We start from the raw sequence: 27,792 nt of genomic DNA, 5'->3' as shown, positions 1-27,792 counted from the left end.
GTGTATCCTGGGTCTGAGCTCTTACTGTGGATGACTTAGTTTTAGGGAATCATGACCCTTCCTGAAGTATAACTCAGGATGAGATCAGAGAAGCGGTGGTGGCTGTGCACAGTATTCTGCAAGTCACTTTTCACCTTGCTGGAGCTCCTCATTGGGCTGATCCAGTAGAGGACAAAACCAGGTATTTCTTGATCATATGCTCATGCATGGAGAAGCTGGACTTTGCCAGTCACACTAAAATGATCACCTTTGGATCCCCTTGGGATTCAACAAGTTACCTAAACTTGCTGAAGCAGATGAGATAGATTCCCTTAATTATTTTTTTCTTTTTTTTGAACTCTATACAGAGTTTAAGATAGGGAGTATGATGCCTCTCTGCCTTTCTTGTTCTTTCTCAAGGTGGCTTTGGCTATTCCATACAGATTTTAGGACTGGTTTATTTCTGAAAAAATTGTCACTAGAATTTTGATAGGGATTTTAACAGATCTGCAGATTGCTCTGGATAGGATGGACATTTTAACAATATTCTTCCAGTCCATCCCTTTCAATTTCTTTTATCAATAAGTGCATTATAGCTTTCTGTGTACAGGTCTTTGTCTCCTTGGTTAAATTTATTCCTAGGGTTTTTTTTTTCTTTTTTGATATAAATAGGATTATTTTCTTATTTTCTCTGATGGTTCATTATTAGTGTATAGAAATGCAACAGATTTTTGTACACTGACTTCGTATCCTGCAACTTTACAGAATTTGTCTATTCTAACAGTTTTTTAGTGGAGTCTTTAGGGCTTCCTATATACAATACATCATCTACAGATATAGTTTTACTCCTTTCTTTTTCTTTTCTTTTTCAATTTTTTTTTCTCTTTTGGCCTTTTTTATTTGTTTTTTGCCACATTGCTCTGACTAGGACTTTAGTACTATGTTGAATAAAAGCAAAGAGACTCAAGTCTTGTCTTGTTTCTGATCTTAGAGGAAAAATTTTAGCTTCTCACTGTAGAGTGTGATGTTAGCGGTGGGCTTGTCTTTTATGGCCTTTTTCATGTTGAGATTCATTTCCTTTGTACCCATTTTGTTGAGCTTTATCATAAATGGATATTGAAATTGGCCCAAGCTTTTTCCGTACCTATTGAGAACATGTTTTTTATCCTTCATTTGGTTAATATGGTGTAACACATTGGTTGCAGATATTACACCAGCCTTGCGTCTTTGGAATAAATCCCACTTGATCATGGTGTATCATCCTTTTAATGGAATCATTTAATTCAGCTTGCTGGTATCGGTTGAAGATTTTTGTGTTTCTGTTCATTAGGGATATTAGGCTGTAGCTTTTTTCCTCTGGTGTCCGGGTCTGGTTTGGCCTCAGGGTAACGCTGGCCTTATTGAATGAGTTTAGAAGTGTGCCCTCCTCTCCTGTTCTTTGAGCGACTTTGAATTCACCAATGAAGCCATCTGATCCTGGACTTTTTTGTTCGTTAAACAGATTTTTGATTACTGATTCAGTCTCCTTGTTAGTAATTGGTCTGTTCAGATTTTCTGTTTAATCATAATTCAGTCTTGTAGGTTGTATGTTTGTAGGAACTTACCCATTTGTTCTAGGTTGTCCAGTTTGTTGGCTGGAATCATGACCCTTCCTGAAGTATAACTCAGGATGAGATCAGAGAAGCGGTGGTGGCTGTGCACAATATTCTGCAAGTCACTTTTATAATTTTTTATAATTGTTTATAATAGTCTCTTGTGATCCTTTGTGTTTCTGTGGTAGCAGTTGTCATGTCTCCCTCCTTTTTCTGATTTTATTGGACTCCTCTCCGCAGGCTAGCATGAGGTGTGGCAATTCTGTCTTTCTAAGAAGTAGTTTTCACTTTCGTTAATCTTTTCTATTTTTTTAGTCTCTTTCATTTTACTTTTGCTCTGATCTTTATTTCCTTCCTTCTACTAACCTTGGGATTTGTTTTTTGTTTGCTTTTTAGTTCCTTTATGTGTAAAGTTAGGTTACTTGATTTCTCTTCTGTCTTCACATGGGCAGTTAGCAATATAAACTTCAGTGTTAGAACTGCTTTTGCTGCATCCCATTAAGTTTTGGTATGCTGTATTTTCAGGTTCATTTGATTGTTTTTTTCAGTGATACTGTGCACTGAAAAGTAGCATAGGACATTATGTAGTTAAAGTCTCCAGGGTTGTATCTGTATCTACATTCTAACACAGAGTATGGCAGTTATGACACTAAGGTACTCATTTTGTCTTGGTTTTTTTTTTTTCTGTATAAATTAGAGCTAAATAGGCAAAGAATACAACATAAGTTTGTTTATGAAATTAACTGTAAGCTTTTTGTCAACTAAATAAAGGAAAAGTACCATAAGTACACTCTTTGATTCTGGTTTAGGAAGCATATTAGAGGTATATTAAAAAGACGATCTGTGATCTCTTTAATAAGTTGAAGTTTATTTCCCAGCATAGGAAACTGAGTACAAAATTTCTTCATAGTCTCTAGATAATTCAGGTGTGGTTCCTAGGCAGGATTTGTGTTTCAACATAGCATTTCTGGAATAAGGTTGGAACACTTAATGTTTTAAATTTTAGTCTCCAATTTTTCAGATGTCTTCTATTAAAGAGGTGAATTCATAAGGCATTTATAAACCATTACCTATAACTGCTAACCTCGTTTTGCTTGCTTTATGACGCAGAGGAAAGTGAGGAGACTTTAAAAAACACCAAAGAAATTCAGAAAAAAGCAGAAGAAAAATATGAAGTATTGGAGAATAAAATGAAAAATGCAGAAGCTGAAAGAGAGAGAGAACTGAAGGATGCTCAGAAAAAACTGGATTTTGCCAAAACAAAAGCAGATGCTTCTAGCAAGAAAATGAAAGAAAAACAACAGGTAATACCTTTCTTGAAATGGAACCAATCTTTAACATCAATATAGAGCTGAAGGTGGTAGAGTATCTTTAGTTAGCCTTACTCATCAGTGCATCACAGAATCTAAAAGTACAGTGTGCTTTATGAAATAATGTCAAATTAAAATACACTCATTTGTGCATAGCCACACAAAGTATTTTTTTTTTTTTTTACAAACTAAAGGCTATAATGGGAAAGAAGAAAATTGTGCAACAAGTTATTTTGACATTTACAAAAGGCTTTCCTCTGGTAATTTATTGGTTATGTAGAATTCCATATTATTTTTCCCTGTAGGAGTAAAACAATAAAGGAAATAGTTTATGCCAAGTTCTTTGAACCTGTAAAAAACTGTACATACATTTGTCATCTTTTTTTAAGTATAGGAAAATAAATTTCCTTTCTCTTCCCTTCTGGGGAAGCAGTTTACATGTGTTTTGGTAGTTGAATAACTAAGCTGTGGTTAACGTGCACGAGAGTCTTACTAATTTTGTTGATATTTAGATATTCAACATATTAACTACTGAAAAATAAATATATACATAACTGTCTTGTAGGAAGTTGAAGCTATCACTCTGGAGCTGGAAGAGCTCAAGAGAGAGCATGCATCCTATAAACAACAGCTTGAAGCTGTGAATGAAGCTATCAAATCCTATGAAGGTCAGATTGAAGTAATGGCAGCTGAGGTGGCTAGAAATAAGGTAAGATTTGCTTACCATGTTGGAGAAATTACAAATGTTAATCCATTTATGAAATGCTGGCTTGAAGATGCTTGACTTTAGAGGTCTTCATCTCTTCATTCTTGTCTTTATTTTTGAGAGAGACAGAAAGAGCATGAGTGGGGGAGGGGCAGAGGGTGAGCATCTCATGTAGAGTCTGACCCGGGGCTTAAACTCACAAGCCCTGAGATCATAACCTGAGCCAAAACTTAGAGTCAGATGCTTAACTGACTGAGCCCCCCAGGTGCCCCTCTTCATTCTTGTCTTGTTGAGAGGCAAAAGAGTCCTGAAATAATATTAGTAATTGTTTTAGTCTAGGTCTACTCAGAAGACAAAAACTACACAGTAATTTGAACAGGCTGAGTTTAAGTAAAAAATTTAACTACAGTAGGAGCTTGGGATGATCACTAAAGAATAAAGAGAATTCTGAATTCTATCAGAACAGCAGATACAGGGACTAGCCATTACCACCTATAGGGCTGAGGGAGTGTGCACCCATGGAAGGAACAAATCTGGAAAAGAACCATAGCACCTGTAGGCTAAAAACTAGAACTAGTTGAAGATGTAACTGTGGCCCCCCGGTGGGGAGGTCTGCTGGAGTGCCAGGGGAAGTCAGCCATAGGGATGTGCCAGGTGGGAAACGGGAATTGGGCCATGTGAACATGCACAGCCCTGTTCCCCTCTCCCCATCTACTGGGTGCCAGGGAAGCCATGTGCTAGCCCTTGCACATGACAAACTTGCCTTCTGGAAAAACACCAGAACTGGGAAGTAAAGCGTCTTCATTCTACAGTTTCCTTACAGCATTCTTTACTGATGAGGCTTACTATAGTTGTAGCTGGTGGGGGAGAAATGTTCTGCTAATGAATATTGGATAGTCTCTTGCCCCTTTCTTTGATTTTGCCTTTGAATTCTGTTTTGTCTCATATTGAGGTATAATTGATCTATATTAGTTTTAAGTATACAATATGATTTGGTTTTTGCATATGTTGCAAAATGACCACCCTACATATAAGTCTAGTTCATCCCCTCACCACAGTTAAAAGTTGTCATTCATAAGAAAAATATTTAAGATATGCTGTCTTAGTAACTTTTAAATATACAGTAAGTTATCCCTATACTTACCATGTTTTTTAATTCTTGTATCCTGTTGCTAATTAATACTGTTTGTACATAACATATATCATTGATTTTTATGTTAATTGAGTATAGATAGCTTTCAATAGAGGAGTTCCAATCAGTTTTCATTGTGGTATTTCATTGTGGAATTTGTCCTTGTGCTTTTCATCACGAAGATTTGTTCTTCCTCAGACTTTTAGCTTGCTTGTGTCATCTACTTCTACATTTTCTTCCACGGTTTTTCTTTGAAATGATTGTTTGTAATTGTTGTAGCCTATGGTATTTTTGGAAAGTAGGTCTTTTCCTCTTGATTTTCTTCATGGATAAATACAAGTTTTTTGTTTAACATGTATCAAATCAATAGCAGGATAACCGGTTTAACTACTTTTTTTTAAAGTTCAGAGATCAAAATGCTTCTCAGCTTTGTGTTCTGAGTTACTGATTAAATTTTCTAGTTTCTGTTCAGTTTCTGTTTTGCCTCCAAAGTAAATTTTAGTTTTTAAAAATATTTGTAGTAGCCCTCTGATTTTTTTGTCTTAATCTCATATTTTTCATTTCATCCCTCCATATTTTCTCCTGTCTTTCATGGACATCATGTGGTAGAATTTTAAAAGTTAGATATATGTTCCTAAAGATAATGTGAAATAAATAAGCTACTCCTTTCTTGGTCTAAATAAAATCCGAACATGTACATATTTTCATTTCTCTTTATGAAAAAGTATAAAATAGACCACTTGATTTTTAAAGGTTTTTATTCTAGAACCTAGAATAAAGGTTTTTATTCTAAATTGTTTACTTGCAGACAAGAATATCAAAAGACATTCCCAGGAACTTAAGCCTACTAACTAATTAGACAAACAAAACTAAATTTCTACTCAGTCTCAAGTGACAGATTTCCTATCATTGTAAAAAAGATTAAAACAGTCATAACTGTAATGCAACTTTTAACCTGTAGGCATGAGAGAATCTTCTCCATAAACACATTGGTTATTTTAAAATACAGTGTTAGTGAATAAACTTGCTGTTATTTTTCCCTTCAGTTAATATTTTAAGCAGAGTGTTTTTCTCTTCTTGATCTTCTTCAAAGGTTTCAAAAAGCTAAAATATCTTCAGGTTTTTATATGAATGTCATGTTTTATTTTCTTTCCTCAAACGACCTCTGATGACACAGATTAAACATCATAAGGAAAGTCAAGCACTTTGAGCATGTTCAGTAACGTAAACATAACGTCAGGCATTCTTTGTTGCTCTTGTTTCCTACTGAGCATGCCTAGAAACATTCCTGAATTTGTCCTTGTGCTTTTCATCACGAAGATTCATTCTTCCTCAGAGACTGTTAGCGGGTTGTCCTACTTTGGTTTCCCCACTACCTAAATATGGGTTGAACTAGGTTTTTTTAGTTTAAACATTTGGGTGAGTTCTTTTAAGATCTAGGATGAAGCAAAGGGATTTGCAGGGCTGATTGGTAATAGACTGAATTGCAGTTATAATTACCACTTCGGAGACTGAGTAGCCCCAACTGTTGTAGGAGGTAGCGGGGTAGTAAAAGCAAGAAACTTTTTCTTTGTGCCACAGATCTGTTTATTGAAAGTTTATTTTATTTTTCTGTTTTGACCTCTGTGCTAGAACCAAACACTATATGACCTTTCATTGTCACTGATAAATAGGCCTTATATCTATAGAAGGAAGAGCAGAAAACCTAGCCTACATCGTTCCCCTCCTGGTAAATGACAGGTGGGGATCTGGCACATTATCTTCCTGTTAACTACCCGGAAGTGCCCTTTACTGAGACCTCACACGTCCGTTTCCTACAGTTTCAGTTCCCTTCCAGTTTACCCCAGCTCCCCTGTATCCCCAGAAACTTTGTTGCTTCCAGCATGAACACTATATCCCATCTTTTTTCTAGTGGTAGAACAAGTCTTCTCCTGTACATAAATTAGTCACTTTAATGGGGATATAAAATGAACAGGGTTAGGGGACCATCTGCCTGTAATCACATTGCCATCTTGCCCAGAAGTTTATTAGATGATCCTTTAATAAACTAAAAATATGCCCATATTACTTTGCTATATATCTTCTTCTAATTATTTGTTTCAGGAGTCCGTAAATAAAGCTCAAGAAGAGGTAACCAAGCAAAAAGAAGTGATAACAGCCCACGACAGTGTAATTAAAGCTAAATATGCCGAAGTAGCAACACACAAGGAACAAAACAATGATTCTCAGCTTAAAATTAAGGAATTGGACCACAACATCAGCAAACATAAACGTGAAGCTGAAGATGCTGCTGCAAAGGCATGTTTGTGTTATTTTTACCCATAATCAGATTTTTGCTTCTGAGTTGTTGAAACATTCTGGTAAACGGCTCAGTGGAGAATTCAGTACAAATGGCAGAAACGCCATATAACTGAATTTTGAGGCTTAGAGCTTGTTTAATGGCTTCGCAGCAATGCTTGTTTTCACCACTGGCACAAATATTTCTAAGTTTCAGGTATTTTTTCCTATCTACAAGATGTTTCAATGGTCTCCCATAGAACTGTTTTTTAATCCCCAAATATTTATAGAACTATTAATATGTTAGTTGTGATTACATAGTTTATTGCCTATGAGTTTTCATTGTATTTTGAAATAAGGAAAATAACATATTTACATGCAATGTCTAAAATAAGGATTTAATTGGCCTCCAGATGTCCTTATGAAGATCAGTACAGTCAATTTTGCAGCCTCATCTGAAGTCTGATGTTTTGCTAAGCAGCTATCTTTTTTAAGTTATCTTAGTTTTTTGTTTACTCATAAGTTTCTTTCTGGGGTGCCTGGGTGGCTCGGTTAAGCATGTGACTCTTGGTTTCAGCTCACATCATGATCTCACAGTTTATGAGTTTGAGCCCTGCGTCGGGCTCTCCGCTGACAGTGAGGAGGCTGCTTAGGATTCTCTGTAACCCCCTCTATCCCTCCCATCCCCCTCAAAAATAGGTAGTCATTAGAAAAAACTTTTTTCCTTCCATGTATCACACGGTATCGCTGCCTGGTTAAAAGGCATATCCTTGAAGTCTTAGTAATTTGCCCATCGTTTTTTCTCATGAGTGTGTAACAGTTTGATGCCTTTTAAATCCTGCTTAGCATATTTAAATCTCGTATACTTTTACATCAAAAAAGTCAGAAGATACAAAATAGCCACCCCACCTGTGTGCCTGTTCAGGCTCACACTTAGTTTTTGATAGCCACATCTCTAATTTTCTAACATTTTTTTGTATTGATTTTCCATTAGCCTGATACTCTAGTACTAGTGTATTCATTGAAATATTACCAATGTTAATATTACTGTTAATAGTTTTTCGGTAATTGAAAGTGCTCAGAGTGATTATTGCGAGGGGATTTTATTTATGGTTAAGGTGAAAAGGAGACTTGAAAAGTTCAGGATTCTTTGAAGTATATAGTTGATCAAATATTTATTGCATACCAACTACTATCAGATAGTAGGCCCAGCACTGATGATAAGGATGAGCAACATGTACCCAGAATGCCTTCATTGAGCCTATGGACCACCAGGGAAGGTGGTTTGGAAATGATCACCTTTGGAGCCTGGAGATGAGGCTGTACCCATGGAATTAATGAAGATAAATAGACGATAAGGATTAGACTCCAGCAGTCAGAACCAACCTTAAATACTTTCAGTATAAGAAAGTCTTCTTTAAACACTATACTCTAATTTTTTTTAATTCTTACTGTATAAAGAGGTACAATACTGTGCCTTGTCAAAAGAGGGTGATTAGGAAATGGAGTCAAAGTTTAGGGCAGCTTTTTGTTTACCTAGTAAATTTTAGAATTATAATCAGTCAGAATTAGGCTCCCACAAATTTACTAAATCTATGACTTAATTAAAATTCTCATGAGAATACTACTTTTCACAATTTATTTTTGAAGCAATAGATTGAGTGTGGGAAAATATGAAGGAGCCTTATCTTACATTTCATTCTCATGGAAATTATTTACATGTCCGAATTTCTATGAGCTAGCTTAGCTCTTCTAAGGCTTACGTAATCTTTTTTCTGTACAACCTTTTTTTTTCCTTCTTATTTTTGGTCTATTCTCCAGGTAAAAATATTCATACTTAGTTTAGGTTTACTATTAACAGTGAACCTCATTTTTGAAAATGAGTCATTGTGGGGCTGTTCTCCTAAATACTTGACTGAAAATTAGTAAATGTTTAAGAAACTAGTTTTAAATGTCGGTTTGTAAACAATGATAGATTCTTCCATTATCCTATGTGGCTAGGTCTCCAAAATGTTGAAGGACTATGACTGGATTAATGCAGAGAAGCACCTCTTTGGGCAACCTAGTAGTGCCTATGATTTTAAAACCAACAACCCAAAAGAAGCTGGTCAGAGGCTTCAGAAGTTGCAAGAAATGAAGGAGAAATTAGGAAGAAATGTCAACATGCGAGCCATGAACGTTCTGACAGAAGCTGAAGAGCGGGTAAGTCTTTGCCTTGGGCCGTCTGGCCTCCTTAGGGCATGAGGAGCACTGACCGCTCTGTGCCCCCTGTGCCCCCTGTGGCGATTACTGGCGTCAGTCTTTGGCTTGAGGCCCTTGATACTGGATTTCTTTTCTTTTTTTTCCCTTTTCAATTCTCTTACTGAATTATATATTCTGTTGTCCCTTGAATAACTTTTCTACGGACTTTGCCCAGAATATGGTCTATCATTTTCTTATTCTTGGTATAAAAACACTTTTTATGTTAACTCCTCCCATTTCTATCTTTTCTCTCAGTTGCCTTGAAAAGGCTTTGAAAAATAAGGCATACTCTTGTCTGCCTTCTTACCAGTCACTCCATCAATACTGTCTTCCTTTTGACTCTAGGGTAAACTAGAGCCGTGACATAAGTGGTGCCCGAGTTGGTATATGCATAACCACTCCTTTTCTAGTCTGTAAATCCAGCGCCGTCTTCTGTTTTAATGCTCACTTACCTGATAATGTATCCATCTCCCCGACCCTTAAAGAACGTTTAAAGTCTGCTGTGTCACTAGAAGAATCCACATGGGAAAGCAATCCATATTCTCGACAGCTCCAAAGGAGATAGCAGTCTGAGTAATTTTATATTATGCCCTATACTTTAATTTTTGTAACATTCTGTTTGAATTTGTATCAGTTATGAGAAGTCTGTTAAAGTGGCAATACTTATGAGCTCAATTACTTTTAAGAAGTTTTGCTGTAATGGGTTTTTTTTAATTGTTATTGGCATTAGTATCTACAAAGAATCTATATTATGTTAGATACCAAACAGACTAATAATACTCGTGTTATGATCTATCTATAAATGTTCCTGCTGGTTTTTACTTCTCCATTAAAGCTTTGCAGTATATGTGTTGTGAAAGAACATCTTTGGTGTGAATTTGAAATTTAAAAAAAAAATTTTTTTGAGACAGTATGAGCAGGGGGAGGGTGAAGTAGAGAGGAAGATGAATCTGAAGCAGGCTCCAGGCTCTGAGTTAGCTGTCAGCACAGAGCTCGACACGGGGCTCGAACCACAAACCTTGAGATCGTGACCTGAGCCCAAGTCAGACGCTTAACTGACTGAGCCATCTAGACACTCCTCTTTGGTCTGAATTAGAACTGAATATCATCGTGACATTTGTTCACTTGTTTGCTTTTATTAGACAATGATAATTGGGTATTTTTTTTTGTAAGAATTCACTAATTTCCATTTCCTTACCAGAGGGGAAGGCCTTAATTGTTGATAAGCAAGATGGCCTTTTAAAAAAAAAGTTTATCTATTTTGAGAGAGAGAGAGAGGATGGGGGAAGGGCAGAGAGCAGGAGAGAGAGAATCCTAAGCACGCTCTTTCCTCACTGTCACTGTAGAGCCTGATACGGGGCTGAAACTCACAAACCATGAGATCATGACCTGAGCTGAAATAGAGCCAGATGCTTAACCAACTGAGTCACCCAGGTGACCCTTGTTTTGTTTTTTGTTGTATTTTGTGTCTGTCCACATAAGAAATTACATGGAATTATGCAAGAAATAAGAGTAAAATACAGAGGAGGTTTTAGGAGCTTGGCTATAAAGGAGAGAGATAGCAAGGAAGCTAGTAGGACTGGCTACAATGTAATTTAAGGGAGAATTTGAAGCCTCCTTGAAATGCGAGGCTTTGAGGAGAAATGAGGAGGATTTTTATAAAGTTCTACTGCAACTGATGGTGTAATTCTCCCTTTGCAGCTTCCCTCAAATTTTTTTCAGTGAGTTTCTACATTAACCAGGAAAGACCACTCTGAAGATGTGATGTTTGAGCTGAAACTTGAAGGGCCAATTATGTCAGACACAGAAAAAGAGCATTTAGGGAAGAGAGAACAGTGCAAGGGCTTTAAGGCTATAATGAGCTGAAAAAAAGACCATATGGTTGGAGCCTGGGGAGGATTGGGATGCCAAAAAGTCAGATAAATAAGGGCCCAATTATGTAGGACTTCTACATCCTGGTAAAGAATTGAAACCTGTGTTAATGCTAAGATTGACCTCAAGAAGAAAGTATGCAGGGCTACTTTGGAGTTTACATACATTTTCTTTTTTGCCTTGGATGCTGGAAAGATATGGGGATATTACTATCAAAATACTTCAGGAGCCTGTTCTATAAATTCTCAATTACAGCAGCTAAATTTTACATACGGGCAATATATTTGCCTTCCTCATAACTTGGTTTTAATTATGACTGTTAATGCAGTATACCTTTCTGGTAAACATGAGTGTATATATTCTGTATGCAAACTAAACCTCTATTCCTGACTGAATTCTAGAGTAGAAAACTACATTTTTTTTAATTAAGCATGCTTTTTATCTTACCAGTATAATGACTTGATGAAGAAGAAGAGAATTGTAGAAAATGATAAATCCAAAATCCTTGCAACTATAGAAGACCTTGACCAGAAGAAAAACCAAGCCCTAAATATTGCTTGGCAAAAGGTATTTGAACCAAAACTATTATCATTTATTCTGTATAAGGCAAAGATGAAGAATATTATCAATAGGTGTATAATCTAAGATGAATCTGAAATGGCTGATTTGTGTTTGAATTAGACACATGCCTTAATTAAAACCTCCTGACTTTTAAATGCATTTTGTCCTTTTGAACTTGAGTACTGTTGATATTTGAAGGTAAGTTTGTGTCCTTCCTTCATAATCTTACAGTCTACTTCTCTGGTCCCTAAGTTATATTAAATTTTTGGCTTTCTAGATTTATTTTTCATTCTTACCTTGTTTCCAGGTCTGTGTTATCTTTAAAGGAGATACTATTTGAAACCTTAGAGTCTATCCAATATGTGCTATATGTACCCCACTCCCTCTGTTTAAAGCTAGGGCAAGCTCAGTTTTGCACTGGGAAAGCTCTGATTAGAAACTTCCCAATGACTACTTCGGTTCCAACTTCCTTCCTTTCACTTGCCCAGACTCACAGAGGTCAAATATATGTTCTTAGGACATTTCTCTAACAAGATGGGCATATTTGTTACCACTTACAAGTTATTAATTGCATTTCAGAATGCATTCTGTAGGTTTGTGACAAAGCATTTTGTACATGTTAACATTATTTAACACCTATGAAGCAGTTGCTCTGTTTTCCACAACTGATAGTTAACCATACATATTTTATAGAGGATAGAAATCAAAGCCCAGAAAGACTAAATAGATCCTCAACAAGATACTAGCTAAGCAGATCCAACAAAAGAATTAATCCACCATGACCAAGTGAGATTTATACCTGGAATGCAGGGCTGGTTCAATATCCGCAAACAGTGTGATACATCAACAACAATAAAAGAAAGAACAAGAACCACGTGATCCTTTCAATAGATGCAGAGAAAACGTTTGACACAATACAGCATCGTTTCTTGATAAGAACCCTCAAAGTAGGGGTAGAAGGCACATAAAGATCATAAAAGCCATATATGAAAGACTCACCACTAATACCACCCTCAATGGGGGAAAACCACTTCCCCGCTAAGGTCAGGAACATGACAAGGATGTTCACCACTGTTACTCTACATAGTGTTGGAAGTTTTAGCCTCAGCAATCAGACAACACAGAGGAATACAGTGCATCCAGATTGGTAAGGAAGAAGTCAAATTCTCACTCTTTGCAGACAACATGATACTCTATATGGAAAACCCAAAAGATTCCACCAAAAAACTGTGAAAACTGATCCATTAATTCAGCAAAGTTGCAGGATATAAAATCAATGCACAGAAATCAGTTGCATATATATACACCAACAGTGAAGCAACAGAAAGAGAAATCAAGGAATCAGTCCCATTTACAATTGTACCAAAAACCATAAAATAACCTAGGAATAAATCTAACCAAAGAGGTGAAAAATCTATACACTTAAAACTATAGAAAGCTTTTGAAAGAAATTGAAGGATACGCAAAAAAAGGGAAAAATATTTCATGCCCGTGGATTGGAAGAACAAATATTGTTGTAATGTTGCTATTACCCACGTCAGTCTACATATTCAATGCAATCTCTGTCAAAGCAACACCAGCATTCTTCACAGCACTAGAACAAACAGTCCTAAAATTTGTATGGAACCAGAAAAGACCTTTAATGGCCATAGCAATCCTGAAAAGAAAACCAAAGCTGGAGGCATCACAATCATGGACTTTAAGATTTATTACAAAGCTATAATCAATCAAGACAGTATTGTACTGGCACAAGAATACTCAGAACAATGGAACAAAATAGAGAACCCAGAAATGAACCCACAAACCAATGGCTAACTAATCGTTGACAAGGCAAGAAAGAATAGCCAATGGAATAAAGACAGTCACTTCAGCAAGTGGTTCTGGGAAAACAGGACAGGAACCTGCAGAAAAATTAACCTGGACCACTTTCTTATACCATACACAAAAATAAACTCAAAGTAGATGAAAGACCTAAATATAAGACAGGAAGCCATCAAAATCCTAGAGGAGAAAAGCAGGCAAAAACCTTTGACCTTGGCCATAGCAGCTTACTCAATACGTATCTGGAGATAAGGGATATAAAAGCAAAGTGAACTATTGGACCTCATCAAAATAAAAAGCTTCTGCACAGCAAAGGAAACAATCAGCAAAATTAAAAGGCAACCAATGGGGGGGAGGGGCACCTGAATGACTCAGTCAGTTAAGCATTGGACTTTGGCTCAGATCATGATCTCCTGTTTTGTGAGTTCAAGTCCCTGTGCTAACAGCTTAGAGTGTGGAGCCTGCTTTGGATTCTGTCTCCCTCTCTATCTGCTTCTCCCCAGCTCTTACTCTCTCAAAAGTAAACAGTAAAAAATAAAAAAAATAAATAAAAGGCAACTAACAGAATGGGAAAAGATATTTGCAGATAAAGAGTTAGTATCCAAAATCTATATTAAAGAACCTATCAAACTCAGCACCCCAAAAACAAATAATCCAGTGAAAAAGTGAAGAAGCAGCCAACAGAATGGGAGATATTTGCAGATAACCTATCAGATAAAGGGTTAGTATCCAAAATCTATATTAACAAACTTCCCAAACTCAGCACCCCCCCCAAAAAAAAAATCCAATGAAGAAATGGGCAAAAGACCTGAATAGACACCTCTCCAAAGAAGACATCCAGATGGCCAATCAACACATGAAAAAATGCTCAACATCACTCATCATCAGGGAAATACAAATCAAAACCACATTGAGATACCACCTCACTCCCGTTTGAATTGCTAGCATTAACAACTCAGGCAACAACAGATGTTGGCAAGGCTGCGGAGAAAGAGGATCTCTTTGGCACTGCTGGTGGGAATGCAAACTGGTACAGCCACTCTGGAAAACGGTATGGAGGTTCCTCAAAAAAATTAAAAATAGAACTACCCTGTGACCTAGCAATTGCACTACTAGGTATTTATCCAAGGGGTACAGGTGTGCTGTCTTGAAGGGGCACATGGCACCTCTAAGTTTATAGCAGCACTATTGACAATAGACAAATGTATGGAAAGAGCCCAAATGTCCATCAATGGATGAATGGATAAAGAAGATGCAATGTGTGTATGTGTATATGTATATACATATATGTACACACACACACACACACACACACACACATACACACACACTGGAGTATTACTCAGCAATCAAAAAGAATGAAATCTTGCCATTTGCAACTATGTGGATGGAACTAGAGGGTATTATGCTAACTGAAATTAGAGGAAGACAAATATGTGACTTCACTCATGAGGAACTTAAGATAACAAAAGTGAATGTAAGGGAAGGGAAACAAAAATAATATAAAAACAAGGAGAGGGACAAGCCATAAGAGACTCTTAAATACAGTGAACAATCTGATGGTTGCTGGAGGGGTTGGGGGTGGGGAAAATGGGCTAAGTGGGTAAGGGCATTAGGGAAGACACTTGAGATGTACACAAGGTGTTATACATAGGGGATGAATCACTGGAATCTACTCAAATCATTGTTGCACTAGACGTAAGTTAAAAAATGGATGGATAAATAGACATAGATAGATGAAATAGCCTAAGACCATATAGCCAAAGGTGGAAAAACTGGATCCTCTTTCCCTAAATTAGAACCAGTTAAAATTGCCTTTAGTCGCTAACTGCTGCCACACTCATTGCCCCTAAATTTAGGGCAATAAACAATGAGATTAAGAATTCTCTTTCACTGGATTCCCCTTAAACAAAATCCCCAGTATGTTTGTTTCAGGACAACTTTGGCAGATTTCATGGTTCTTTACTTTATTTGTACTTCCTTAGTTGCGTATATTTGTCTCCTTTCCAATAATTCCTTAGCCTGTTCTGTGGAAGTTTTCCTGTATCTATCCTAGCAAAAGACTCTCACTCAAAAGATTCCAAACATAGTTGTTGTGCTGTTTGGTACTTTAACAATCCCATGACTCTGGGATTTCATTGGGTACATTGCCTCTTTTTTGCTTTTTAATTCTGTAATTACTCAAATCTGAATTCTGAAAACTTCATTTTTAGTAATGGTAGTACAGTCACCTGGTTCTTAGTACCCTATGATTTATTTTCAGTGTTCCATCTCCCTGGGGTGTTTGTCTCTTTAAGTGCATGCATAACGTTGGCCCCATTATTCTTGTATATTCTTGTATAAGTGTGGATTTTACACTTATAAGTGTTAACACTTATAAAGGTCTGAGAGGTTTTTGTTTTTCACGAGATTCCTGGATTTAATGCAGGTACAGATTTATCCTTTAAATTGATGTTGCCCCAATTTCCAAAGTTTTCTCAAAGCAGGTAAATCTACTGAGTGCTCATTAAATGCCAGGGACTATTCTCATTTTTCTCACTTAATCCTCACAGTAACCTGTTGAGGTAATAGTGTTATTATCAGTATTATATACTTCTTTCTGGCTTCTAGCATACTTGATTCACAAAGCCAGAGTATTTTCAGTGCTGGCTGTGTGTTTTATTTTTCTATTTCCTTCTTAACCATATTAGATTTTCAGAATTAAATTGCATTCATCTTTATATCTATTCATGAATATAATGCATTTCCTATCTTGAATTGGGCTATCTTCTTCTCTGCCCGAAACTGGTAAATTTCTCTTTTCTCCTTTGGAGGAATTTCCACTTGGGTTCTGGGTTTAGTAGCATTCCACTGTTTTAATCCTCTTGTTAGTGCCATTCTCCTGCCTGGCCAAAAAGTTAAAGAAAAGCAAAAGAACCAAAACTGTTTATGAATACTCTGCTATCTTCATCGTTCTCAAAAAAGACGGCAGCCCTCTCCACCGTGGTGAACCTCACTTAGCTGTAGGAACCTGTCCCAGATAAAATAAAAACTGTATTCCTTGATAAATCTATATTCAGTAGCACTGATTGTTGGTATATAGAGGTCCTTCTAACTACAAATATTCATGAACAGTTCATTTCCACTTGAATTTAATGATTTCTCTAGAGAATGTGACTGTCAAGATCCTCATGGGTTGTGCATGTGTATATGTACTCTCAGATTTGCTGAACTAAGATTTTAGTCATGTATTTGAAGACAGGTAGCCAAAATTCTCAAGTCATTGATCAAGTGTGTATGCACAAAAATTACCCAGCTTCAAACTAGAATATTGACCCTAAGTCTCTAGGTTATCTACTGTGGCTTGATGGGGATAAGCCAGTTTCTTTAGTCTTCTTCTGTTGGGGTCCAATCCTTTTCCTGTCTTTTGACACTTCTTGGGTTGAGACAAAGCCTATAGAAAAGGACCATTCAACACCTTGAACAGATCTGGTTGATTTCATGCGTCTATTTTTCCTAGACTTTACCCTGAACTTACACTTTTTAAGATTAGCTGATAACCACTGGCCTATCAAAGCAGTCAAAAGAGAACAAGATTTATAAGAGAACGTTTTATGCCGAAAAGTTTATTGTTTCTGTGTCTCCAGCTGCAAGCTCAGGATCTTATACAGTTGTAGGTCTCTGAAGATTCCTGCAGTATGGCTACAAAGGTATCGAAACTTCAGGGTAGAGTTAGAAGTATAGCCTCTAGTTCCCCTTGGAAGTTAGAGCACAGCTCAGTAAATTATTTCTGTAAAGGAACAGGTAATAAACGTTTCTGGCTTTGTGAGCCATATCGTCTCTGCTGCAGTTACTAGATGACTGTTTTAGTGCTAGCAGCCATAGACCGTACATAAACGAATGGGCATGGCCGGATGTGTCCCACAAGGCCATAATTTGCCAACACCTGAGTTAGCAACAGACAACAACATGCATCTGCTGGATTGAATATACACATATCAAAATGTGATTCTTTGAAAGCCTTCTATAATATTTTAATATCTTTTATTTTTTTAATCCAGGTTAACAAGGACTTTGGGTCTATTTTTTCTACTCTTTTGCCTGGTGCTAATGCTATGCTTGCACCACCAGAGGGGCAAACAGTATTGGATGGTCTGGAGTTCAAGGTTGCTTTAGGAAATACTTGGAAAGAAAACCTAACTGAACTTAGTGGTGGTCAGAGGTGAGTAATCTGTCTTTGCAGCATTAGAATTTCTCATTCCTCTTATTACAATCCATCATCACACTGCCTACCAATTTTCAGTTTTGGTTTTGCTTAGCTATCTTTACATGTAGAATTTAAGGAGCTTAATATGTAAGACTGCAGATTTTGGTTCGAACTTCCAATTAAAATAGTAGGCAACAAAGGAAATAAGGGTAAGCGGCTCAAAAATCAGATGAAATCTATGGAAAACAATTGTTTTCAGACACTGGGAAATTAGTAGCCCAAGAGTATGAAACCTGTGAGCAGTGAAACAAAAGTACTGAGCTCGGGTTCATCTCTGCTTTCTCCATAGAATTTCTGGATTACAGAGGCAGGGAAGGGAATCAACACAAATCCTAGTAGTCTCACTAAATTAAAGAAACGGATCAGAACTTTGGCAAGCCTCCGTAAGCTGCACCCTAGCATTCCGTCTGTAGTGTCCCTGAAGTGAAGGATATAGTCTGTATACACATCAGACTTCACTGTAGGCCGTGAAGAGATCAGGCTGATCCTCATGTAACTTAAGTGTTTCTCAGAACAAAGCCCAGTGCTTTTAAAGAAAGGCAACAGGATTGGAGACTCTAATGTAAGGCGGTATCTGATTAAAAGTACTGACCAGGAATCAAGAAAATGTAACTTATAACTTAGAGAAAAATTATTCAATGGAAACAGACCCAGAAATGACAGGTGATGAAAATAGCAGACAAGGAAGTATGGCATTACATTAATTAGTTCTAAGAATTACAAGGAGAAAAGAAGGTGAGGATAAATGGAAGCTATAAAAAGAGGCCACAGCTGGGTGGCTCTGTCAGTTAAGTGTCTGACTCTTAATTTCAGCTCAGGTCACAATCTCACGGTTTGCGATTTCAAGCCCAGTGTTAGATTCTGCCCTAACAGCGCGAAGCCTGCTTAGAATTCTCTCTCCTTGTCTCTGCCTCCCCTGTTTGCATGCACTCCCTCAAACATTTTTTAAAAATTTTAAAAGAATCTAGTAGAATTGCTAGAAATAAAAAGTATGCCTGAAAGGAAAAGCTCACTCCATGACGTGAGCAAAATAGTGTAGAAAAAACATGAGTGAATTTGAAGACACAACAGTAGAAACTGTAAAAGCTAAACTGAGAAGCACAAAACTGCTTCAGTGACCTGAGGGCAATATTAAGCCGTCTAACATGTAGTTGGAATTCCAAAGAGAGAGGAAGAGGTAAAACAAAATTACTCGAAATAATGGCCCTAATTTTCCCATTTTGGTGAGTTCTATAAATCCACAGACTTGATTTCTGTGAACCCTTGGTGGGGTAAACACACATAACCCCTCTCGTGAAATACGTATAGTAACACAGCAAGCCATGGTATATGAAACTGTGATTTATCTTCAAGCACCAGAGGCATAGTACCAGATGCCAGGGAACAAATATGAAAATGACTTTAGGCTTATTGTCAAAGCCTATGCAAGCCAGATATCTGGAACAACATCTAGAATGTGCTAGAAGAAAAACATGTTAACTTAGACTTCTGTGTCTCCTCAAAATATTTTTCAAATTGAAGTCAAAATACATATTTTTTTCAGAAAACCAAAAGCTGGAGGAGTTTGCTCCCAGCAGAACCATACAAGTTACAGCAAGTTTTTGGTGAAGGGAAAGTGATACCAGATGGGAACCTGGATCTACATTAGGGAATAAATAGTGTTGGAAAAACATGCTCTAGACTTCAGGGACATTTTTCTCCAGCCTTACATGGTGATGCAGACAATCAGCATACTAAGGAAAAACTTGGGAGGTCATGTGGACTAACTCCTTACCTGCAGAGAACCAAATCATTAAAGCCTACTGAGAGAGAATTGTGACTATTCACGTAATTAAAGATGGTTGTTAATTTTGTATTTTTTCCCCTGCAGGGTGTGCAGTCTGTAGTTCTTAAGTTGTTCTCATATGCCCTGTGATGCCATCCTGTAACTCTTATGTATGTAGAAAATACTAAGACCTGTTAATTTTCCTTATGAAATCCTTTGTCATTCGTTTTGAGTAGAATAGTACTCCCATGATTATATTTAATTATGATAAAATTTCTATATATTTTAACAGTCCAAGATATCTTCTGGTCTGTTAACCAAAGTTGAATTCTATAGTTCAAATCCCAATATCTTTTTTTGCCAAAGTCCTAGAGAATGTTTTGAGGAGAACAGAAAATGTATACTTTTATTACTTTTGAGACCTGAAAATTATTTCTGTAATTCAGATAATACAATTTTCAGATATATACCATTATTTTATTTTTTTTAATGTTTTATTTATTTTTGAGAGAGAAGGAGAGACAGCATGAGCAGGGGAGGGTCAGAGAAAGAGATACAGAATCCAAAGCAGGCTCCAGGCTCTGAGCTGTCAGCACAGAGCCCGACGCCGGGCTCAAACTCACAAACCGTGAGATCATGACCTGAGCTGAAGCCGGATGCTTAACCGACTGAGCCACCCAGGTGCCCCTATACCGTTATTTTAGATATATATCCAGCATACTAGTTTAACTCTTGGCGAGATTTTTTTTCTACAAAGTTAAGTTGAAAGAAAGCTCAGTGCCTTAAACATTTGACAGAGAAAGCCAATATAAATTAACTTCAGGTTGCTTGAGAGACCTCAGCTCGCCTCTCTAGAGGTAGAGGTCAATCTCACTATTGGTTTTTATCATAAAGAAAAAAATCTAAGAATTATGATACCAGATTAGAACAAAACCAGCTACAGTTATGGGGATGGTTAGCTAGAAGAGAACTGAAAAAGAGCTACCGAATCTCAGACGTGTAACTACAAATTTTAAATAAGGTGTTAGTAGTCAGGGTTCTCCAGTGAAACAAGAACTAGTAGGATGTGTGTGTGTGTGTGTGAAAGGAATAGGCTCATCTTACTGTGGAGTTTGAAAAGTCCCACAGTTGTCTGCAAGCTGGAAACCCAGACAGGCCAGGGGTGTAATTCCGTCCGAGTCTGAAGGTCTGAGACCAGAACACGGAGGCAGAATACCCATATCCCAGCTCAAGTAATGAGGCAGGAAAGAAGGAATTCTTCCCTATACCTTTCTTATGATTCAGGCCGTCAGCAGATTATGTGATGTCCAACCACATTGGATAGAGCAACCTGCTCTACTAAGTCTTCCAATTCAAATGCTAATTTCACCCAGAAACACTCTCACAGACCCAGAAATAAAGTGTAGCCTAATATTTGAGTGCCCTGTGATCCAGTTAAGTTGACACACAAGATTAACAATCATACAGTTGTTGGAAGTCTGACACTGGGAATTACTTCCCAGTAATCCCAAAATACTGGGATTACTGGGCCATAATCTATATAATTTACTCTTAAAAGGTGCCAATAAAAAGTGTGTGTGTGTGCATGCACACGTACACACATAGTAAAAGTTTGAAAGAAGATACCTAAACGAGTTCTGTTTACAAAGATAGTGGCTGTTGTCTTAACAAGTAACTATAACAGCCCTCACTTGCTGCTGCGTAGGCATCTAATAGCAACGGGGAAGGGAAGAAAAAACCCAGCATGCTCGTTCCTTAGGGATGAACGCCAGCTATAATATCCTGATTATTTGATGGGAAAGAATATAAACCTGTTTCAAAATCAAACTCATTGGAGAGAAAAAATGAAAAGCTAAAATAAGCATTTTAATGCCAACGAAAGTGTTGAAGCTTGAAGCTTGAGATGATTTTCCTATGGCAGTCTTCCAGCTAAATTTGCACTGTTCATGATAGGACAGCAGATTTGCTTCAGTATTTTGGTAAAAGTGGTAAAATCAAGTTTTGGTCACTTTTCTTCTGGTCTTTTCTTAGGTCTTTAGTGGCTTTGTCATTAATATTGTCCATGCTCCTCTTCAAACCTGCTCCAATTTACATCCTGGATGAGGTAGACGCAGCCTTGGACCTTTCTCACACCCAGAACATCGGACAGATGCTGCGGACTCATTTCACACATTCTCAGGTGAGAACCAGAAAAAATGTCTCCGTGATCCTTGTAGTATGTGTTTTTTCTAAAACTATTCTTTCATAATGGCCAATACAAAGATATTTAAGATTGAAGAATATGAAAGCATTGCATATCTCTTTAAATATACAGTGAATATTTACATACACTTACATTCGAATAAGGAAGAAGATTTGGTTTCCTATAAAGAAAGAGCCAGGCATTACAACTGTTGGTTGGACCATGAGGGAGAATCTAAGTTTTTCGTAGTTAGAAATTAACTATGGTTAAGGTCATTATTTCCTCTAGCTAGTTCCCAGAGGATCCACAATCAGAGCAAGGCTGGTTTAGGAATGTACCTCGGTATCAGAAAATCAAGTGGTACCTGACGGGGTGCTCGTCACTTTTCCCGGGTGGGAAGCAGAGAAAAGCCCCTTTAAGAACAGTTTTTCCTGAGCTGTTGCTGCGGGAGTGCGGTTGTAGACGATGCAGAGTGCCGTCCGGGCTCCACGCAGACTGTTCGTTACGGTCCTTTTTCAGCAGGTGACAGTGAGGCGGTGCCTATTCTTAACTCTGTAAATGTTCCGTTTGACTAGTGGTAGCGCTGTGGGAACGTGTAGCCTCTGATATTTTTAAAGTATCACAGAGAAAAGTGTTTCAGCGGAGCACTTAGAGCTAGCAACACCGCAGTGAGGGCAGCTGCAGAGGAGGGCAGCAGGCAGCCAGCCAGCAGGGAGCCGTCAGCCCGGGTAATGAAGCACTCACGGTAAAATTAAGGCTCCTCAAACCCAAACATAGAAAGCTAGAACTCATTTAGGTGCCTAATACTGTAACTGTTTGTTACTTGCATTCTCTTTGAGCCAAGCATTGAAAGAAATAGTCAAAATATCTCTAGACAATTCTTAGGATAAAAACAGGAGTGCCTTTCTTCAAATTACAAAATACCTTTTATGCTTTTTTTTCTTTTTCCCTTAAGTTCATTGTGGTGTCCCTAAAGGAAGGTATGTTCAACAATGCAAATGTCCTTTTCAAAACCAAGTTTGTGGATGGTGTTTCTACAGTAGCCAGATTTACTCAGTGCCAAAATGGAAAGATTCCAAAGGAAACCACATCCAAGGCAAAAGGACCCAAATGACCACTGTTGGAAGATAAAAGTACAGATTTACCTTGACCTGTTTTTTAAACATAAAGACCTTGGGATTTACTTATTTATGTAAAAATGTAATGTTGTTTTGTCACTTAACCTGTATTTTCCTTTATGTAATCACTTATAAATGAACATAGAGGCCTCTTTTCTTAATCAGTGTAACTATGGTCCAATTACTGTGATTGTGATTTTATACATATCCTCAAATGTTTTTTCTTACATAATTTGTTATACTAGGGAGCCCAAGATACCTGGCTAGTAGTGAATTCTGTTTGTAAAAGCAAAAAATAAAAAGAAACAGATGGAATTAAGTTATAAGATAAATATAGCTGATAGTCAGCTTTTGATTAGTTTAATTCCTAAGGTAATATTAATGTGTTTTCTGTTATTAAGCAAATCATTTAGGTAAAAATTATAAACCAAGTATCTGGACCAACAAAGGGACACAAAGCAGTTAGGCGGGCATTGAGCTATTTGTTGTTAGTTCTGTGAAGATACAGTGAATGACAGAGCCCTGATTGAGCCTCAGGAAATGTTTTGCAAGATTTCTCTCACTTTAATGATGTTTGGAGATCATGTTTCTATATGCTTAGTAATTGGTCTGTGCAATCTTAAGTTTTTAAAAAATCTTTAAGAGTATTTTAATAGAAGCCTGGGAGGTGTGTTTCTTGCTGCCCTCCTAGTTTATCTGAAGTCTCTGTTTTCGAAGGCTTTTGTTAGCTTTTTCCATAATCCAATCAGTAGCAACCTAGTGGTGAATGAGAATATTGGAGCCAACACACTAAACCAGATTTATCTTTTTCCTTCAGTCTGATGGATAAATAGGTCCATCTACCAAAGGAACTCAAAATTTGATGATTCTTCTATTTCTTAGTGTCTTTTGCTTTCAGTTCAAAAGGCTGAAGTTCCTTTAAGAACCCAAAACCACTGACAAACACCGTTAGCTTAGTATGTATAGTTCTTATCATCTCCAGGGATAGCACCAGAGAGTCTCCAGCCTGAGTCTTAAGGCTCTCACATGATCTTGAATGTTATTTTGGCCCTGTGTCCCTTCTCGATACTTCAGTCTCAGTTCCTTTATGTTACCTTCCCTAATACATGCTTAGGGCTCTTGGCCTTGGCCTTAACATTCCTCATCTTTCTCATACAGCCTTGAGGATGTCAGATAACGTCCAGATAACTGATACAATGGTACACATTGGAAATGATTAAATCTGGAATTAGTTCTGTCCACTGTCTCCCCCTCTCCTCCCAAAGTTATAAATGCTGTGTTACAGGAAGTCTAATATCAACTCTAACAGACAGGAGTTTATTTCCTTTCAAATGTATTGCAGCTTGTTTGCCAAAACAGTTCTATCAGCTCCCATATCACTCAGATCACATACCTGTCAACCACAACCCAGTCAGCAGTCGCTGTCGGTTTTAGCACTTCTGATTTGCTAGTTATAAAATGGCACTTCATTGCTACTTTAACATTTGATAAATAATGTGTAAGGTTGAATATTTGGACATCTGAACTAATTTTCTTTACTACTTTTGTATTTGCATCCTTAATTTTTGTCCTATATATAATTTTGCTTTTTGATGAAAATCCTCAAACATACTATATTTTTTGTTGAGTCACGTAAGTGTATTTTGATTAGAAGATGACATGATGGGAAGACTTCAAAGGTCTGCAATAACATGAGCTGCCTTTACTGAGCTCTCTCTAGACATCAGATGCTATTCTCCTTTGTGTATGTTTTCACATTTGCGATAAGCACTGTTGACCGGCACACAGAATTAAGGAAGTTGAATGGAGCAGAAGAGTTAACAGACTTGTCCGCGGTGATAATAGTGAGAGGCAGAGCCAGGACGCCCGTCTTGGCGGTTGGGCCCCAGAATCCGTGACATATTACCTTTCTGACAGTTTGAACATTTGTGTTCATTGTACATAATAAATTTAAGACACACCTGGATGAGCAGTATGAGAAAATTATTTCTAGGAAGAATGTCAAACATTTGAAAAGGATTCCTTATGGGGTTTTTTTGTTTGATTTTGTTGGGTTTGGGCATTTCAGGTATCCTAGCAAATCCAAAAGCAAAAACTTGAGACTCCCTCTTCTGACCTGGTAAAGTAATCGGATAGGCCAACCACTCCCGCAGTGAGCTCGTCTACAAATCAGGACAGGTTTTCTTCCTTTGTGATCTTTGTGCCTTTATTTCCCTTTCTTACTGTAGTGGCTTGAAGTTCCAGCACTGTGTGGTGTAAGTAAGAGCTGGCGTTATCTGCCTTTTTCCCAGGATTCTGAGGAAAGCGGTCAGTCTTTCACCACCCAAGTATAATGTTAGCCATAGGCTTTTGGTGTGTATTCTTTATCAAGTTAAAGACATTTCCTTCTGTTCCTAGTTTGGTCACTTTTATCATGGATGGGTTATGGAATTTTATTCATTCCTTTTTCTGCATTGTTATGATCATGTAACTGCTTTAACCTGTTAATAGTATGAATGACATTGCTTAATTTGTGATTAAACCAGCCTGGTATTCCTGAATTAAACCCTACATGGTCATGGTCCATAATTTTTCCTTATGTACAGGCGAGACTTGTTTTATTATGCTTCACAGATAACTGCGTTTCTTAACAGATTGAAAGTTTGTGGCCACCCTGCAGCCAGTAGGTCTGCCAGCACCCTTTTCCCCACAGCACTGGTTTACTTTGAGTCTGTCACAGTTTGATAATCCTCACATACTTTCAAATTTTTCATTATTATATCTTATGGTGATCAGTGATTACGACTCACTGAAATCTCTGATGATGGTTAGCAATTTTTAGCAATAAAGATTTTTATACATTTTTTAGACAATGCCGTTGCACACTTAATAGATTACAGTATAACTTTTAAATTTAAATTTTTGTTAACATACAGTGCAATATTAGTTTCAGGAATAGAATTCAGTGATTCATCACTTACATACAACACCCAGTGCTCATCACGAGTGTCCTTCTTAGTGCACATAACCCGTCCCCCCACCCACGGCCCTCTATCAACCCTCGGTTTGTTCCCTATTGTTAAGAGTCTCTTCTCTTTTTGAATATTACTCAGCCATCAAAAATGAAATCTTGCCACTTGAACGTGGATGGAGCTAGAATGTATTATGCTAAACAAAATAAGTCCATTACAGAAAGACAAATAGCATATGATTTTAACAAGTCAAAAGAGATGAACATATGGTCAGGGGTATAAACAGGACTTTCATATGCATTGGGAAACCCAATAAATTTGCTTTATTTTACTTGCTCTATAGTGGTAGTATCAAACTGAACCCAAAATATTTCCAGGGTATGCCTGTTTTACAAGATTCTGTTTGCTAATAGCTTGGTTGTGATTTTTGTATATGTTAATGAAGGGCTTTGGTATACATTGTTTTGTTTTGCTGGCTTTGGGGTAATACTAACTTCATAAAATTGGGAAATGTTTCCTCTTCTGTTTTCTGTATAACTATATACAATTTCTGTTAATTCTTCCTTAAATATTAGCTAGAATTCTGTGAAACTCTCTGGACCTGGAGTTTGAAGGGTGGGATGGGGGGAATAGAAATTCAGTTTCTTTAATAGTTACAGGGCTGTTTAAATTATCTGTTTTACAACAGGGGACTTGTGATTGTTTTTTGCTGAATTTTTCCATTTCATCTAAACTGTCAAATTTGTGTGCAGTAGTCGTGGTGTTTCCTCACTATCCTTTTGATGTCTTCACGCTCTGAAGTGGTTATCACTTGTTTCATTCTGGATATTGGTAATTTTTTTTCCTGTCAATCGTGGTGGAGGTTTGTCAATTTTACTGTCTTTTCAAGGAACCAGTTTTTTGTTTCACTGACCTTATTGTCTTTCTGTTTTCATTCACTGATTTCAGCTTTTATTTCCTTTTGTAAGCTTTAGGCTTATTTTGCTCTTTTCTAGTTTTATGGTAGAGGTTTAGATTGTTGATTTGAGATCTTTTTCTAGCAAGCAGTTAATGCTATCAGTGTCCCCCTTAAGTAATTTTTTAGCTTCATCTCAGACTTTAATGTGTTGCATTTTCATCTTTAACTTCAAAGTACATTTTAATTTGCTTTGACATTTCTTCTATTGGATTCTTTTGGAATATTTCTTAAATTTCCAGATAATTGGGGGCCTTCCAGGTAGCATTCTCTTACTGATTTCTAGTTTATTCTATTATGTCAGGAATCAGCGTTGTTTTTTTTTTAATTGTTAAAAAATGATAGATTTAGAGAACAATAAGTAAAAATTCAGTGGTACAACCTTAGACCAATCTGGCAATCTAATCTTAATCTATATACAAATAGAGACACACCCAAATTAAATAGAAAGGTGGAAATAATAAAAGCTAGAAGTCAACACCTACAGAACAGAAAATGTAGAAAATCAAACTGATAGACTGATTCTGTTCTTCTGAGAACCAGGTGTCTGTACGATTGAGGCAAACCAGAGAAATTACAGGTCACTAACATGAGGAATGAAGGAAGAGTTGTGCTGACTCTTACCTAAGTTAAAAGGGGGCAAAATTATGATGCTTTTCAGCAAGTTAGACAGAATGGAAAACTGGAAGAATAAGACTCCCTAAAACTGACAAGAGTGGACAAAACCGGAATAGCTTCACTTCTACTCATGCAATTGAAATGAGTAAATATCCTCTCACAAGGGGAACTCTAGGCCCATGTGGTGTCACTTGTCAACATTACCATTCAAGGAGAAGGGGGGGCGGGCAGGGGAACCCGGCCAGCCTGTTTTAGAAGGCCAGGGTTCTACTACTAAAACCTGACATTATAAAACGAGAAAATTACAGCATGGTAGTCTTCATGATTCTAAGAGCAAAAACCCTGAAAATATTAGCAAACTGAATCTAATAACATCTATAGGAGATAAAAAAGCCATCTTCCATGTTTTTTCATTAAGTGGTACCAACAGCTACATAGTTATACAGAAAAACAAACCTTGCCCCTC

General features: G+C 37.2%; 1 protein-coding gene across 3 annotated transcripts in view; it reads left to right on the top strand.

Moving 5' to 3' along the window:
* The window catches only part of SMC2 (structural maintenance of chromosomes 2), a 63,840-nt gene extending 38,460 nt beyond the window's left edge, over positions 1 to 25,380 (top strand). For all 3 annotated transcript variants that reach the window (XM_029920717.1, XM_029920715.1, XM_029920716.1), the window contains exons 18-25: positions 2,682 to 2,875; positions 3,447 to 3,590; positions 6,823 to 7,017; positions 8,998 to 9,198; positions 11,560 to 11,676; positions 17,532 to 17,692; positions 21,534 to 21,681; positions 22,640 to 25,380. In XM_029920717.1, coding sequence (XP_029776577.1) covers positions 2,682 to 2,875; positions 3,447 to 3,590; positions 6,823 to 7,017; positions 8,998 to 9,198; positions 11,560 to 11,676; positions 17,532 to 17,692; positions 21,534 to 21,681; positions 22,640 to 22,798 — 1,319 coding nt within the window. In that variant the 3' untranslated portion in view covers positions 22,799 to 25,380. The remainder of the gene's footprint in view (positions 1 to 2,681; positions 2,876 to 3,446; positions 3,591 to 6,822; positions 7,018 to 8,997; positions 9,199 to 11,559; positions 11,677 to 17,531; positions 17,693 to 21,533; positions 21,682 to 22,639) is intronic.
* Positions 25,381 to 27,792: the final 2,412 nt, after the last annotated feature.

The sequence above is a fragment of the Suricata suricatta genome, chromosome 13 (genome assembly GCF_006229205.1).
Source record: "Suricata suricatta isolate VVHF042 chromosome 13, meerkat_22Aug2017_6uvM2_HiC, whole genome shotgun sequence".
Taxonomy (NCBI): domain Eukaryota; kingdom Metazoa; phylum Chordata; class Mammalia; order Carnivora; family Herpestidae; genus Suricata; species Suricata suricatta.
Note: the sequence above shows the minus strand (reverse complement) of the source record. Positions and strands in the feature narration are given on the sequence as shown.